Here is a 17,536-nt window from a genome sequence, read left to right on the forward strand (position 1 = left end):
CAGAAACCCCAGGTCCTTTTCCAGTGGGCAGTTCTCCAGTTACTCTTCCTCCAGCCTGCAGCACTGCATGGGGTCATTGTAGCCAAAGTGTAGGACCCTACACATGTTGCAGAGCACTTTTTTCTTGTCTTCAAGTTCTATCCAAATATTTTCTGTATACTGTTGATATTTCCCTCAGTAGTTGAGAGTTAAATCTATATATAAAAATACTCAAACATATATATATATATATATATATATACAAATTTTTAAAATCATGAAAAAATTCTTCCTTCCTTTCATAAATTCATACAATCTTTTTCAGCCCTTTTCTTGCATAGTGTCTCTCAACAATTTTAAAGAAAGAGTACATATTTCCTCACAGGATATATAAGGTATACACTGCAAAGCAGGCCAAAAGAGCAGGAATTCTATATTACAAATAGTAAAGCTTTAAAAATATCAACAAAGCAGAACACTCTAACATAACAAATGAAGAGCTCTGCATTAAAAAAAGACTTCATTATTTCAGTATCTCTTTGTTTGCTTGTTTAATCATCCCCTGGGACAATCTGTACTGTTAAGAAACGTGTAGAAAACAGTCATCAGTTTTTGTTGTTGTTCAATTAGTGCTATACTCAGTGTTTGAGCTCATGCAAGTGTCCTTTGGGGAAACGTCCTGCGTGCCATTAGCACTATTCTTAATGAGGGAAAGCATGAAACTCCTTTAGTGCTCTGCCAGAATTGTTTTATCTTCAAGTCAAAAGAACAACTGCTTGGAGTAACCCCAAAAAAAGCATTTAACAATTACAAGTGGCAAACAATATTCCCAAGCATAATACTCATAGCATTCTTCTATTTATAGGCTAACAGTTATTATACTGAATAAAATATGTATTAGGCAGCTTTATTATGCAGACAATCATGATTCCCCAGTTAAGGCTGCTACAGTGGCTTCCTCTATAAGCCCCATTTTGAACCCTTTTACTCCTTGTGAGAGGTAGGGTGGGGAACAGGAGGATGTTTCATGTTTGGTTTCAAGACAAAGGAGAATATTTTTAGGAAGTTTGAGGTTAATTAGACATGCTGCTTTTGAGACATGGGACATAAGCGTTTTTTTATTCTTTTTGGAAGAAAAAAGCAGTTTAATGGCAATGTTTTTGTTCATAAAAATCTTTTTAACTAGTTCTCCAGAATTTCTTTAAAATACAAAATCACAGTTGAAAACTAGGATAAAGGAAGGTCAAGACTTACAGCCCTAGGAAATATATGAAGACAAAGGATCTAGCACTTTTCTTAGCTACATTTATTTTCAAAAACACATGCAAGCTTTTTCCACTGGAAAAAAACCAAATCAACAATAAAAGAACATTAGACTTAAAACCAAAACTAAAAGCAACATTCTTAATGCTTATCACTGCTCACCTCCCAGCTACAGTTCTTTATAAATAGTGGCAGGGAGGTGGAATAAAGCATTCCCTCTCCCAACTGCTCTTCATCTAACTGTTCCTTCATTCTTCCTGTTTCTAGGTTTTCTATCTCAGCTTCATAATCCTGACATCAAGCATCTTCACATCTCTGACACCTCCTTGATCCCAACTTCAGCACAATCAAGATCTACATGTCTTGAAGCCTGTATATTCCCTTTTTTGCCATCTTTACAACTAACTGGAGTGCAGAGGATTTAACGAAGGTAAGAGTAAAGGCCTGGCTGAAAGTTGGCGTTTTATACTAGTTATGCACACAAACTCATTTACACAATGCCTAAAGGCATTCCCTGTCTTCCCAATGACACACAGGTGTATTCTAACACTCCCTTACGAAACATACACTATGGGCAACAGCTGACACAAGCTTTCCTTGCAGAGGAGCACATGTAGAAGAGCTACAACATCAGTAGATGCTGTGGTTGATGTATGGAAATAGAATGAAGGCAACTTATTTCAGTTGGATTTTATAAGCAGTCTTCTTAATGAGGTACAAATACCTAATTGCAGAAACAATAGGGAGATCTTAGGGCCAAGCAATATTATACAACTAATGGGAGTGCACAGCCTTGCCATTTACCTCACCTGAAGAGAGGGGAAAAGTAAAAATACAGCCATTTCCAGTTCTAACTTCAGAAATGCATTGAGGTGTATTTCTACCCTATAGCTCTATCCAAAAAAGAGCAAAGTTCAGGTATTTGAGAGATTGCACCCCTGACTGATGGAAAGATGAACAGCAGATTCTACTTCTTCTCCCCCTTATTTAGCACACTAATACCTTCTTGCCTTCTCTTTTTTTACCTCAAGAGGTCAGAAAGATTCATTCACTTAAGTTTTCTTTAGACTGTAGTAAGAAAATTCTTTAATTCTATGACAATCTCAACCCAAGTCCCATGTAAGCATCAAGGATGTGCTACCATACCTGCAACTCTGTGCAGTTCTGGGTGTCACAATTTAAAAAGGATGTGAAGGTCCCTGAAGGCATCTAGAGGAGAGCAACAAAGCTGGTGAAATGGTTGGAAGGAACATCCCATGAGGAGCAGTCAAGGACTTGAGGCTTGTGTAGTTTGGAGAGGACAAGGCAGAGAGGCAGCCTCATTGCTCCCTACAGGGTCCTGAGGAGGGGAAGTGGAGAAGGTGGTGCTGATCTCCTGTCCCATCCAGTGACAGGATGTGTGGGAATGGCTCTAAGTTGCACCAGGCAGGGGTATTTCTTTTGAAAAGGTGGTCAAACACAGGAACAGCCTTCCTAGAGAGGTGGTTGATGCCCCAGGCCTGTCAGTGCTGAGAAGAGGCATTTGGACAATGCTCTTAACAACTTGTTTTGCCTTTTGGTCAGCCCTGAAGTGGTCAGGCAATGGCACTGGATGATCACTGTAGGTTCTTTCCACCTGAATTTGCCTTTTCTGTTCAAAAAGTTTTGCAGCTGTGGAGGCAACTGTGTCAGCATACATATGCAGCAGATCTATAACTTCCTTTGATAACTACTTCTACTGCTAACCTCTCCTAGAGTAACTCATCCTGCTCTAAAATGGACAAATACATCTCAGTCATTTTAAGAGGCTGAGATTTACAACACTGGAAAAATCTGTTAAAAATTCTGAATTGTTTCTGACAGAATACCTGCAGCTGTTTTCTAAACAGTTTATTCAGGTATATTCTGGTATTAATAAGTACCTTTATGCAAGTAAAAAACAAATTATGCAGGAAAATCAGTATAGCTGATGATGTGCATTTAACAAATACACAATGCAAAGCTGAACAGCAGGGGTTTTTTTATTAATTTCTTTATTTTCAGATTGCTATAGCTAGCCAAAGTTTAGGTATACGTCATCTAAAAAGAAATCTAACTTTTGATTTCTGAAAATATATATTTTTTTAAAGAAACAAAAACAGTAATTTTTTTTTACTAAGAGGAGAGAATCTGGACATAGAAAACTAGAATCAGGTTTGTTTACTTGTTTTTTAAGAACCTGGATACACACAGAAGTTACTGTGCAGTTACTATCCATATATCTGTTATGTAGGTATACTCTCTTATGTGTGAGATGATTCCAATTCCAGGTGATTCAAATGATGAATCTAATTCCAGGCCAACTGCTCCTCAGCAGAACTAGAGGCAAGGTAAGCCTCTTTGAAATTATTGCCACAAAGACATGTATCAAACAAAACAGAGACATTTCAGGTGAGGCAGCTGATGCAGAGTAAGTGGTTACCTGGTGAGAATCTTGCTCACATGGCATGGCTGATGGCTGGCACCACGCAGTCTCACAAAGATCCATGAGGTAGCAGACCTCAAACACTGCTGCTCTATACACAGCACTATATGACTCACACGGGACTACAGACTTCAGGGGTTATTCAAACAAACTTTACAGGTCACAATGAAGCTTCCAAAAACTTTTGTTCATAAAACTGAATGCAAGGATTCTCAGCTTTTATAAGCAGTACTTAAAACAAAAATCAAAATACTTTTTCAGTGTCTCAAGATACTCATAATACACTTGGAATAGAACTGTTCACAGTTTGAGATCATCTCTAGCGTCAGCATTTTAAATTATCTCTTCATTGTGTCACTACACTACTTGGCTATAAATAGCAGCACGACACATACAGATTAAGTGGCTCTAAGAAAAAGTACTAATATCTAATTTGAACAACCCAATGCCTCACAGGTAAGAGGAGTGTGGAATTAGAGCCATTAAAGGCTATCAGAGCATGTTCCTTCTGTTTCCAAATTGCTAAACTGAGACTCAAGACCTGTCTCACTCTTAAACTAAAGTTTGTGAGTACAAGTTACCTTGAGCATTGTTTGTCTTGTAAACTACATACATGTATTTGCTGCTGGTTTATCAAATCAATCTTACGGACATTTTTAAACAATTAAATAATTCAGGGCAAATCTTCAGCTCTCATCAACTGAAGAAGTTATGCCTGAGCAAGAAAAGATATACACAATTCTGAATTGTTTAAAATGAGGTTGATAAACACAAGACACTTTCATACCGTTTTATACTAAGATGTCAAAGAAGCAGTTACATATTTTACTCACGTGTTGCCACAACCAAGGCACACCAATTTTAGGTAATATTCAGATTGTCAGCAAACAAATATGGTTTGACAGCAAGAGTCATGAATGAACTGGGATTTAAATCTCAAGAATGTTAGCAAAGACTGCTGTTTTCAGTGAGGAACAGAAAAAGATGCAACTGAAACACACAAACTGGTTTAACGCTTCTAACACAGGTAGAAGCATACTTTGAGCCTAGAAGAAAATGTAAGTCTAAATATTCAAATTCATTAACTTTATCAACTCAAAATCACTTTATCACTCAAAATGGATAATTCCACATGGCAGTTGCTCCCACTCTCCTCTTAGAAATTGTAACCCTTCAGGAGGGGAAAATGAGTGTGCTACATGTATTCCTCTCAGTCAGAGAAGACCAGCCAGTACATTTGTTAGAAATACTCCCAACTGCAGTTTAGGGCAGGGTCCAAATTCTTCCAGTTATAGACTCCCATTTACATCTTCCTTTAAACTGCAATGAAACTGTAGGATAATAGCTTCTCTAATACCAGAGCTAATTTTTCTAGAAACAAAGATTAACCTGAGTCCTGATTTATAACCACAGAAATGTAACGAATTCAGACCTGCAGCATGATGAGGAAGGATTGCTACATAAAGAGAAACTAAGCTTAGCTCAAAACTGCACACTTTTACTCTTTTTAATTAATAATATATTTAATTTAATTAAATTAATAATTACTCTTTTTAATTAATTAATAATTTTTTAAATTATGTACCTGGAGATATAGCTCTGTGGAACTGATACATGTCTTCTCCAATCAGTTCCTGTGCAACCTGCTTGATTTTCCGTCGGACAGCATCTAGCTTGACTTCAGACTCACTTAGTATTTCTTCCCCATTGGGAGCGCTGCAATCATAAAACAGAAGCTGAAAGAGCAGTTTCCAGAACATGAACAAACTGTTAAAAAACATTACACTTTTTCTTTTACAAATTAACACATTTTTACTGGCTTCAAGAAAAAGTAAAACTAATACTAGAATGAGAAACAGTTTAACTTTCACAGATACCTATTGCAGATTCCAGAATTCTGTAGATTCTTTCCAAGAAAATAATCAACCAGCCAGAGTTCTGGTAGCATGATGTTTATTCCAGTCATGGAATACAGTCATGATTATTGTTTAAGTAAGAAAAAGGAGAAACACATACAAAGGCTTCAAAAAATATTCCAGAAAACTAGCAGTGTTTACAGAAGTCCTTCAACCTCTTAAAAAAAAAAAAATGTTTTGCAATACTTGACAGTATTGCAAAATACAATACATTATGTACTTCTACATGAATTTTTTTTTTTTTTAGGAAGTAGTTATAGACTATGCTGTTCAGGAACAGCTGAAATATCTGATTCACAACCACAACATATACTTGGCTTTTAAAGTTTAGTTTATCTAATTTCCTTTAATCTTTCTGTTCCCTTGAGCCCAAATAATCCACATGGTATATTAGTTTACAGTCTCTTCAAGGAACTGTTTAATTGGTCTCAAGAAAACATTCAAAAGCAAACAGTTAAAACATTTAAAAACATTTAAAACATTTAAAAACAGTTAAAACATTTAGAAGCAAACAGTGAGGAGTCCTTTGTTGTTGTTCTTTCCTCCAAAAGTTCCCAACTACCTAGACCATGCAGTGGGAGTAGTTATTTACAGTCAAGGCTGCAGAAGGTACTGGAATCATCACAGTACCTCTTTGCAGAAGAAAACCAAGTTAAAGAGCAGGCAACTTCATAATCTCCATTTATAAGTGTAACTATAAATAGTTACTACATCAACATAAATACATTGATAGGTAACAAAATGTAAATGAAGATAAATGAAATTATGAAGAAAAAGAAACAGGGAGAGCTGTTATAACATGCAAGGCCAGTGTTTGTCACCTACAGCAAACACTTTACACAGAAGACTATGCAAAGCTTCAAATTTTCCTGTTGCTCTTCTAGTTTGTCTCTGGCTTCCAAAGATTGCTTGAAGGCTCAAGAGCACAAAACATATAAAAGCTCAAAACTTCACACAGAAGCCTATCCAGATGTAGTATTTACATAAACAGACCCCAGGTCACCTCCTCTTTGGGTGCAACAGCCAAAACGGTGACAGAACTGCCCAAGCAAGTAACCTGAAGGAAGGGTGCATACTCCTCTCTCACAGCTTGCTGAAAGCTGGAAAGCTTTCATCTGCTGCTCATTCTACTGCTTTACACTGGTTTAATAAACCAATAAAACCAACCCAGAAACCTGAACCAGCATCTTTTAATTCTTTAACTGGAATGCGCATTCATTAGCTCGCATCCACCCTAAAGGATGTTTATGGGAAGTTAATTAAATTCCTCTCAACAGAACACTGCAGCTGTTACTCACAGACAACACTGCAAGGCAGATTGTAGGTTTCTACAAACATTTTCACGCTGAAAGTAACTCACCTGGTGAACCTGTGGAGCAGAAATATCGTTCTTTTGCTTTCGATCGTTATATCCCGACTGAGCTTCACAAGCCGTTCGTATTTATCGTGCCTGCTGTCAAGCTCCAGCTGGAATGCTGTGGAGTCAATTGTTACAGCAAAAGCTCAATTATCACAGGAACACGGCGCAGGGGAAGAGAAAAGCACCTGTGCTGCACTAACTCCATACACCAGCCTTGTCCCTGGGCACCCTTCCCCAAGCTGGGCTGTCCCTGCGTGGGGCATGGCTGCAGATGCCATCACTGCCTGTCACCTGCCAGAGCTGCAAAATTCACCATTAATACTACCTGTGTTTAATAAGACAGGTTTAAGTAGGTATCAATTCTGATGATGCCTCAAAGCAGCCTAAACAATTTTTAAGGTAAAATATCTAGTTTTGCTAATAAAATCTATTCCACGACACTGCTGTTATGAAAATACACTGAAAATTTTACCCCAACTCAGCAAGACTAATCAAAAAAATAAAACCCTACAATCATTTTTTAATAAGATTCATCAGTGCCTAAGCCAATCAAATAAAAAGCATCTGGCTAAGGCACATATACTGTCCAAAATGCACCATTTAGTTATAAGAAAGCTTGCATTTCACATCCCAGCTAGACTTGGCCAAAAGTGAGTATTTTAATATCCCTAAGGAGCAGAAGTACTAAACTAAAGTGAGATCAATTATTTAAAGTAAGATTTCTGATTTGCTGATGTTAGTTCTCTCTAACTACCACAAATGCAGAGAAGAGAGGAAGTGTATCTGGTTTTGACAGTCAAACATTATGAATATTTCACAAATACCATTAACATTTTATATACCATTATTCTAGTAAATAAATCACTAATAGTGATTATTAGTATTAAAATTAATAGTATTTATTAAAAGGTACTTACAAGCTATCTAACAAATTTCCTATATAAATATCTGAGGTGTCAAAGTCTCTGTGCAAGAAGATGCAGTAAATAAACCAAGAGATTACATTTTTAAAGGGTCTCACTAGTGAATAACTTCAAAAAAGCATAGCAGTTCACTGGCAAGCAAGATTCAGATAACTCTAGAAAAATAGTTCTGTATTTCTCATCGCCTCGGTAAAAACTTGGTTCTTCTCATTTTGTTCTACTCTTCCTAATCTTATTCTGAAACTCTAAGACAACTCACAAATGCTCCTACTGATTTTTTAATTCTTATATATGTCTGGTTTGTCTCTTGCAAATTCTGAGAGTCAATTCCACCCCTGAATTATCATCAAGAAATTTCCTCGTATCATAGTGACAGGAACTTGAGGAAGGGTGACTTCCCTTCATAGGATGACACAGATGACATTTCCAAGGACCATTTAAAATTGTCATCTGCTGGAAAATTCACTATTCTGAACATCTGCAATATTAGCAACACCCCTATCTTTTCTGGATACTTGTGGCTTTTAGACTTTTCTCTGTTTCAAAACAGAGGTTTCAAACCTGTTAGGGACTACAAACCTGTTAGTGAAGTGCTTTATATTCTAAAGTAAACCAGACAAATACAGTAATGTTTAGCCTAACAAGATGCAAAAAACCCTACTGTATTGTGCTATTGCCTAAAATTGCAAAGGATTAGAACTTGGGAGTTTTCCAAGCTAACACATCAAAACTATACAGTCACTTCCTACACACATTCCACTGTAATGTCTAATTTCACACTGAAAGTAAAGACTCAGGCTCTATTCATAATCTTGATGGTGCTAAATCAGACCATTAAAAATGACAATTCCCAAACTTTAACCTTACAAATCAAGGTAGCATCCACTCTCTTTATCACTGACCTGTCATATTTAAAGCATATTTAAAAAAAAACCAAAATGTGAAACTCCTTGGGTTTTGACTAATTAGACCATTCCTTGATTCTTATGATTATTCTAGAAGACAATTTCTCATTACTTTTTGGAAAACATTGGTGCAAATAGATCAATTCAAGCACATCCTTTCAAAGATCAAAAAGAGCAAAATGTGTACACCCATTTAAGGCCACACATTAACGAGTCAAACCCGGTTTTGTGTGTATAGACCAGGGAATGAGGGGCTGAAGAGCCCTGCTGCAGAATTGGTCCTGGGGGTCCTGGTCGATGGCAAGCTGAACATGAGTCAGCAGTGCCCTGGCAGCCAGGCACTGGGGTGCATCAGGCACAGCGTGGCCAGCCAGGCAAGGAGGGGGGATTGTCCCTCTCTGCTCTGCACCAGGGAGGCCTCACCTCAAATACTGTGTGTGGTTTTTTGGGCAAAACAATATAAGAAAGATCTTAGAGAGCATCTAAAGGAAGGCAGTGAAGATGGTGAAGGGTCTGGAGGGGAAGCTGTATGAGCAGCAGTTGAGGTCACTCGGTCTGTTCAGCCTGGAGAGGAGGAGATGGAGGGCAGACTTTCAACATCCTCATGAGGGAAAGAAAGCGGAAGGTTAGGTACCGATCTCTTCACTCTGGTGACCAGTGACAGGACCCAAGGGAGCAGCCTGAAGTTGTGCCAGGGGAGGTTTAAGTTAAGTATCAGGAAAGATTCTTCACTCAGGGGGTGGCTGGGCACTGGAACAGGCTTCTGAGAGAAGCGCTCACAGCAACAATCCTGTCTGAGTCCAAGAAACAACTGGACAATACTCTTAGGCACATGGTGTGATTCTTGGGATGTCCTGCACAGGGCCAGGAGTTGGACTCAATCACCCTGGTGGATCAGTTCCAACTTTGCATAGCTCATGATTATATGTTAAAGTTGTTTAGATTCAGACAACATACACAGAAATAATGCACAACTGGTTCACCTTACACAACTTGCTCAATTATAAACCATCTGGAGCACACCTTTTCCTAATACTTGTGCCTGACATGGAGACAAAGACCACCATCATCTTTATCTGAGGCAGTACACATGGTGCACTTTGTATTGCACTAAACACTTCTGCAGTAAGTACAAAGAGTGGATCTTTGAAAAACTTTGAAAAAACCATGTCCCTTGAACTCTTTCTGAAATTAATCTAACACAGATGACTGGATCTCATGAGAAGGGATGGAAACAAGCTGTTTTGAAGTGGAAATAATGGCAACTTTATGACAAACTGATATTCGTGACAGTGAAAAATTAAAGTTGAAAGTACAGTTGCTCTACTCAATTCAAAAGCAAGGGTATCTACAATACTCAATATAAATGATAGAGTGGTTTGACTGAAAGAAGCCTTAAAGGTCACCTAGTTCCAACCTCTCCTCCCACAGGCAAGGACACTTTCCACTAGATCAGGCTGCTCAAAGCCCACGCCAACCCGGCCTTGAACACTTCTAGAGATGGGGAAGCTACAGCTTCTCTAGGCAAAGTTCAGGGGTCATGGTTAATCATCTGCCAAGCTGATTTACACAGAAAAATATACACACCCATTTTTAAAAAAGCCAGGAAGTTATATGACATTGAAGTACACATTAACCATCTAAAGCAGCCAGCGAGCTTATATTTCACCCTTCTTAGCTTCATAAAAAATATCTGGCAAGGGGAAAATTTTACAACAAGAATTAATCTGTTCAACATTTAAAATCTCCTTCCTTCTTCAGTCATTCATTCATTCTCATTTCTGAAGGTCAACTTTGGCTTGGTAGGGATTGCCTAATGAGAAATTTAAATTTACTGGACTTTAAATCTGGTTTGGTGAAAAATCCTATAAAAACAACTTGGCTGAAGGGAAGTTTACACCTGCCTATTTAAAGAATTTCAAATATATGTTAATATTTAAAAGGCATTCAAAGTGAATAAAGTGACTACATAAAGGTCTATATTAGTTAGTTGAAGTTTTTTGGTTTTTTTTTCAAGTGCAGGTATAAACAACTACCAACTCTTAAAACAATGCATCCAGATTTCCATCTGTGCACCACAGCCATGGTCAGAGCCTTCTCAGTTCCCCAAAGGTCACCATCTCCTGTTGCCCCTGTGGCTCAGATTTTGTATTACACCTCTGCAGATCCTACAGTTTTCTGCCACCAAAGGGCCCAGTCACCTTTTACCTGGCTGAACACTTGTGCAGTTTGCTCAGCATCAGGCTCAGCACAAGTGAGGAGGGCAGGGGGATGGAAATGGAAGCAAGTCATGAACCAGGCAGAGCTATGCAAAATCCCACTCCCAGGACTTTACTGCACAAAATGCAGAACACTAAGCTCTAAAGCTATAGAGTATGAGTCTAACCAGTTTCAAGTTTCTCCCTTGGAGAGAGCTAGCTTATTCCACTAATAATTCCTAACAATTTCTACACCACATTTTTAAAATCTGGCTTTCCAAATGCTTACTTACATTTAAAAGATGCCATCAAAGCTGAAGGTGGGTTAACATTCTCTTTTTCTTCTCTTCTTTGACCATGTGGAAAATTGTCATGCTTTCGTTTTCTGAACCCACCTGATCCTATTAAATAGGAGATAGACACAAAAAATAAAAAGTATTGAAAAATATAGTTTTTCCAGAGCATAAGGAGCACCAGAATGCTGTCTTCAGAGCATTCCTGACAGCAGTCATATTCTACAGGACAGAGTAAAGTAACTGGATGAACCTTATTATCAACTGATGCCAGCTTCACATTATCACATTACTTTTTCTACTACATTGCTAGTGAAAATTAGGGAAAAAAAAAATACACTTCAATGGATGAGTGTGGCAGGAACCTAAGATTTTTTTTTAAAGTCTTTGGGTCTTCACACCTTTTTGTGTTTTCTTGCTGTAAGCAAATGGTTGCATGGAAATCCTTGTATGACCAAGGACATACAGGATTAGACCTTTCTTTTTCTTCCTTTTTTTTTTTTCCCTAACTATTTTAAATATTCAGCTTGAAATTAGTCAATGAGCCTGCAAGTTTTTGCTACTGTGATTTATGTCATGGGTCTTCAGTAACCAGAAAAAGAAGTAAGGCACAATTCAAGCAGACTACCCGGATTCAGGTACGCAGGTTTAGCTCCTGCAGGGTAGCTTCTTAGGCCCTTACACTCTGCCCATTAACCAGTTTCTTCTCTGAATATAGCTGCTCACTTCAACTGCTTCATATGCCTCTTCCTTAACCCTCCTTTTCAGACACACAACCAGAACTCATCTCTTTTGGACTATGTTTTACTCCAAATTTTTACCTTGCATTGTTTCTTCCTTTTATCTTTCCTTCACCTTGCACTAAATCATTGTGTAACCCAGGTGTCAACCATTCCTCCCTCTCTATCCCTCCTTTTGGTGAGAGCTGGACACTGTTCCCAACGGAGCCCAAAATTTGGCAAACTTGAATACAGGCATACCTTTTGAATACATGGAGTTCTCTCAACTTCCTTAAAAGAAGAACCAAGGGAACACTGGATTTTAAAATGTTTCCGCTTAATTGTTTATTATTCCAAACCAAAACTATAAGTGGGTGTAGCTACTTTCTTAAAGAGGAAACTTAAAATATTTTTTTCCTTCTTTTATGTTGGACATGAATTCAGGGGTTTTTTTATCCTATAGCAGTTTAAAACATTAAATGCATCGCCTGGAAGAGTGCTGAGGGGGGATCTGTGTGATTCTCAGTGGTGCCATGCAATAGGACAAAAGGAAACAGGCAGCGACCAATGCTCAGGAAGTTCCATTCTTCCTGAATACGAGGGAGAAAATTACTGTGCAGGTGACTGTGCACTGGAACAGGCTGTCCTGAGAGGTTATGGAGTCTCCCTCAGTGGAGATGTTTAAGAACCACCTGGACACAATCCTGTGCCAGGATGACCCTGCCTGAGCAGGGAGCTTGGAACAGATGACCCCCTGTGGTCCCTTCCAGCCTGACTCGTTCTGTGACTCTGATTCTGTGACTGCCAGGGCTAAACCAACACACAGGCGGCAGAGCAAGCTGTGAAAAATATGTATTTCACATAAATATTATGTTCTATATGTAAGATTTTATACACACATATATATATACACACACTATACTGAATACTTAGCACAAGCGCTTTACAGGCCTCACACACTCAGCTTCCCTCTGTGGCATCTGCTTTTCCATCCCCAGGGATGCAAATGCCTATAGCTACGTTCCTTGGCGCACCCGTACAGCCGCAAGGGGAAGGCAGGGCACCCACGAAGGGAAGGTCAGGGACACCCGTGAAGGAGCGGCCTCTCTCCGTGCGAGTTTTACGACACAGCCGAAGGGCACCGCTCGGCACGGCAGAGGCTCCGCACCCCGGTCCCCTCCGAGCCGCAGGGCCTTCCCCCGCTTCCGCCGGCTCCAGCTCCTCACGCCTCGATCTCCTGAGGGTGGGAAAGGAAGGGAAGGGGAGGGAAAGAGAGGGGAGGGAAGGAGACATCACCTTCCTTGCCGCTCATCCCGCTGCCGCCGCCGCGCAGCGTCCCCGCGGCAACCCGCAGCCGCCCCGCGCGCCGCCAGGGCCCCGCCGCCCCCGCCCTACCGGCGCCATGGCGGGGCGCCCCGCGGGTGCCTGACGGCGAAACGCCACACAGGCAGAAGGAGCCCGGCGCGCCGCCCGCGGCTCGGGAGGCGCGGTGCGGAGCAGTGGAGAAGCGGAGCGGGAATCGGACGTTGCTGCCGTGGTATCGGGGCAGCGCGGAGGCCGGGCCGTGCCTCCGAGAAGGCGGCTCCGTGGGCAGCTAGTGTGCGACCCCGTCGTGGGGCCTCGGCGCCCGCGGCACGACGGGACATGTAGTGCCGGGCGGGGCGGCGGCGCGGTCGGACTGGGGCCGGGGGAGCTCTGGGGTTGCCTGCTCGCCGTGTCCCGCCACCGGGGCAACGGTGGTCCTGGCTTGGACCCGCTGAAATCCACCGACACTCCTCAGCCCGGACCCGCACAAAGCGGTTGTCATGTCGCCTTCCCCTCACCCCCGACTGTCTCCTTACTGCCTCTTTCGTCCCTGACTTATCAGGACTACGGTGCTGCCACAGAATCAGTTGGGTTAAAAAAGACTTCTGAAATCATCGAGTCCAACCTATGGGTGAACACCACCACGTCAACCAGACCATGGCACTGAGTGCCACGTCCAGTCTTAAACACTCCCAGGGATGGAGACTCCAGCACCTTCCCGGGGAGCCCATCCCAATGTCCAACCGTGACGTTCTTTCTGTGAATAAATTCCTCCTCCAATCCAACCTAAACCTTCCCTGGCACAGCTTGAGACTGTGTCTGTCCTCTGCTTACTGCCTGTCTAGTCGTGTCTCCTGAGTGCCCCTTTCCTCCGTGGCATGTCAGGATCCAGGCGCTTTCCTTTCCAGGCAGGGTGAATGGGAGCACACTCCCAGCGCAGCGCCAGGTGCCCCCTTAGTGCCAGGAGAAGGAGGCCAGGGAGGATGGCAAACTTACACCGAGACAGAGTCTGGAAACTGGAGACACTAACTGTACACCAAAAAAGATCTGATAATGAAGCCACCTGACACCAGGAAAAGAAATCTGAGAGGCAGCAGATGTAGCTGCTGGTATAGAGGAGGCAAATTCCCAAACCCAGGTTATTTGCATCCTATGTTTAGCCAGGCCTGGTAAAAATTATGTTTTGTCTACTGGAGATGTAGTGTGAGTGTTTTCAGAAGACACTGCAGGACTGCACACTGTAAATATTTCCCAGCACAGAGGGCACTTGATGATGCTTCACTTATGATCAGGAGGTACAATAAGTCTGCTTGCCCTCCAGATTCATACTTCCTTACACATGGATCCGATGCATTCCTCCAACATGTTTAAAATAGGGATGTATCTTGTAAATCCCCAACCCAAAAGGTTTGCAAATCATCAGTCTTGCTGCTCTGCTGCTAGATCTCATTTCTTGTCACAGCTGTTGCCTATTTTAGTAGCTGGATTCCCAAGGAAACAGAGCTCATATGAGCACAAAGGCGGAGTGCTTGCAGCCTTTGTGTGTGGGTGTGCGTGTGTGCCTGTCCTTCCTCCCCACCCTTAATAATTTTTTAATCTGTTGGTCAACTGGTCGATCTGATTTGACAGAGGGAAAGAGCCTCCAGGAGTGATTATAAACATCCTGAGTAAGAAAAAATTTTTGGGTGGAACTTGCACCTTACTAGAAACCAGATAAGCCCAGCTGTGAAATGCAAATGCTTCAGTGTCCAAAGTTAGCAGAGCCCAGCGTTTGGGAGCTCTGGAAGAGCAGGGACATTAGCCCAGTATCAGGTCTTTTGCATTTAACAAATAAACAGAGACAGCTTTTGACAAACTTGAATATCAGGTACATCTGTCAACAGATTCAGGAGGACAGTAAATCACCTAATTCAGCAGAGGAGCAAAACTTTGACAGTGAGCTTTAAAGTCTCCAGGCAGCCAAGCAGGAGTTGCTCAAACCTGGTGTTTTCAACTATTGAGAACACATGACTGTCATGCAGTGTTCAAAATTATTCAGAAGTGTAACACAAAACCTCTCTCCAATTTCCTAATCTGAGAAAACATATTTCAATCACACTTGAAAAACAGAGGACAAAGAGGATCCCGGCAGAACTTCCTCAGGCCTGATCTGCATATTGAGTTGTGCAACAGCTTGACTGCTGCCCTAGCAGCTGCACAGGAGATTTCTGCTTTCTATGGGGCAAAATCAGGACATGAAATGATTTGTGTCAGTGTTATCGCTGCACACATTCAGGCACAGCCTTTTGTTTTAGAAGATGTACAAAACTGTTATTGGAACACGTACCTTTTTTTTTTTTTTTTTTTTTTTTTTTTTTTAAACTCTGCTATTTCCCTGTTCTTGGCAGCTCTTTGGACAAAAAGCAGAGTTGTTTTGGTTATATTGATGTCGCAGGAGAGTGGAAAGAGTGCTTGCTTTTGAATGCTTCCCAGCAGTGGAGAATTTTCAGCCAATTGTAAGGAGTGAAGGTCAGGTCTTCAGCTAATTTCTGTTGTATTTAGTGACACTTTGCACGTGCACCGAGATACTCAACTTGTTTGACATCAGTGGGATGTTGCTGTGAAAAAGAACTGGTTGGGGTTTTTCTTCTGAAACAATCCACTTAAATGTGGCAGTGTTAAGCCACTTTGATAACAGGTTAGTTGCAATACTTTTTGGTTTTTCTAGCTGATATTTAAACCTTTTCCCTTCTTCTTACAGTTTTGTGTTCTTTATGCCTAAAGAGAGTGGCACCTGCACCTCCACAAGTGTGAAGGTGGAATAGCAACATTTTGGAGGAGGAATTGGTAGGAGAAAGGAGTTGTGAGGATTTAGGGTAGGGCAAAACCCCCAAACCAGCTAACAACACACCAACAAGGTTTTCTCAGAGACTTAAGGTCACACTAAGATGTTGTGTATGGGTTGCACACAACTGTGCTCCAAATCCTAAAACAGAGCTTTCACATGGGAAAGAAGTGTTTTCCAAAATTCAGGGTTGTGAGGACAGTGCACGAGTGCATAGACCAGACAGGATCTGAGCCTTTCTGAGTAGGGAAACCAACTGAAAACAACCACTGTAGGGGGGCTGGAATTTCTCCATTCATTTTATCCCTGAAGTCTGCTGCTCTGAGCAATGACCTGCTTCAGTTACGCTCCTACACAATGTCTGTGAGGATTCCTGTCCTCTGCAGGAGTATCAGCAGAGACCACCTTGAAATGGGACTCAAGGGAGCAGGAAAAGAATCCTTCCTTTACTATAAAAGCCCGAGTTTAACACTGACTCAGCTGAACTCTGTGAAGGGCAGACAGAGGAGTCTGGTGGGTCCAACTCAAGAACCACACTAGTGAGGCTGCTTCAACACCTATAGCTTCATGTAAAGGATCTGCACAGAGGCAGGACCCAGGTGATTTGTCAGACACATGAAATTACCACTTCTTACCGCCCTCAATCATTACGATGTAGCTCTGTTGAAACTGTTTAAGATCCCTGGGATCCCAGGCAGAGCTCATGGTGTAGCTCTTCATGCCCCTGTGTGACTTGTATAGCTTTAGAGACAAATGCTATCTTTGTGGTACCCTCCCATGTTTAAATAACCAGCCTGGGAATGTCTCCTAAAGTTTCTGCTGAAGTAGAATAGCACTATGGATAGTTAGATCCGGAATTATCCTGCCATATCCTTTTGGGTTTCATTTTATCTCATGACATGGCGTAGTACTCTTAGAGCAAGATTGTGAGGTTGCCTTGGAGATGGAGGGCTTAGCCACAGGGCAAGCTGTCACACCAAAACATTCCCATTAGCCAGGGTAGCTGTGAATGCTTTCCACAAACAATTGAGTGAAGTGAAGTGACAAAAAGCTTATGAAACAGTCACAGGGGAATTGCATAAACTAGGGTCAGATGTTCAATTTGAGACTGTTCCATGACCGAGGAGTTTCGCAGCGGGTTGACGAAAGGAAGCAGGAGGTCAGCTGGTCTCTAGTTGTTATAACAACAACCTGTTATGTTTCTCAGGCAACAGAGATGCCCACAGCAGGATGGATCAGGAGGATGATTTCCTCATTTCCTGGAATAAGGTTTGAAAGCTGTGAATATTTTTTCTGCTGGTAGAATTTGAGATTTCAGGAACCCAGTGCTAATACACCATGGTGCAGCCTTTGAGTGGATCAGCAGGAAGACTTAAGGAATGCAGCATCTATTTAGTAGACTTGTAAA

General features: G+C 41.3%; 1 protein-coding gene across 2 annotated transcripts in view; it reads right to left on the bottom strand.

Annotated features, from left to right (window-relative positions):
- The window catches only part of TSNAX (translin associated factor X), a 57,020-nt gene that overhangs the window by 12,574 nt on the left and 26,910 nt on the right, over window positions 1–17,536 (bottom strand). The window contains exons 1-4 of one of the 2 annotated variants that reach the window (XM_023923625.2): window positions 13,296–13,389; window positions 11,281–11,388; window positions 6,962–7,076; window positions 5,271–5,401 (exon numbers count right to left, since the gene is read on the bottom strand). In XM_023923625.2, coding sequence (XP_023779393.1) covers window positions 5,271–5,401; window positions 6,962–7,076; window positions 11,281–11,388; window positions 13,296–13,311 — 370 coding nt within the window. In that variant the 5' untranslated portion in view covers window positions 13,312–13,389. Of the gene's footprint in view, window positions 1–5,270; window positions 5,402–6,961; window positions 7,077–11,280; window positions 11,389–13,295; window positions 13,390–17,536 lie in introns of those variants that run through there. The other variant, XM_023923626.2, reaches the window with a different exon arrangement.

This window comes from Cyanistes caeruleus, chromosome 2 (assembly GCF_971803275.1).
Source record: "Cyanistes caeruleus chromosome 2, bCyaCae1.hap1.1, whole genome shotgun sequence".
In the NCBI taxonomy this organism is placed as follows: domain Eukaryota; kingdom Metazoa; phylum Chordata; class Aves; order Passeriformes; family Paridae; genus Cyanistes; species Cyanistes caeruleus.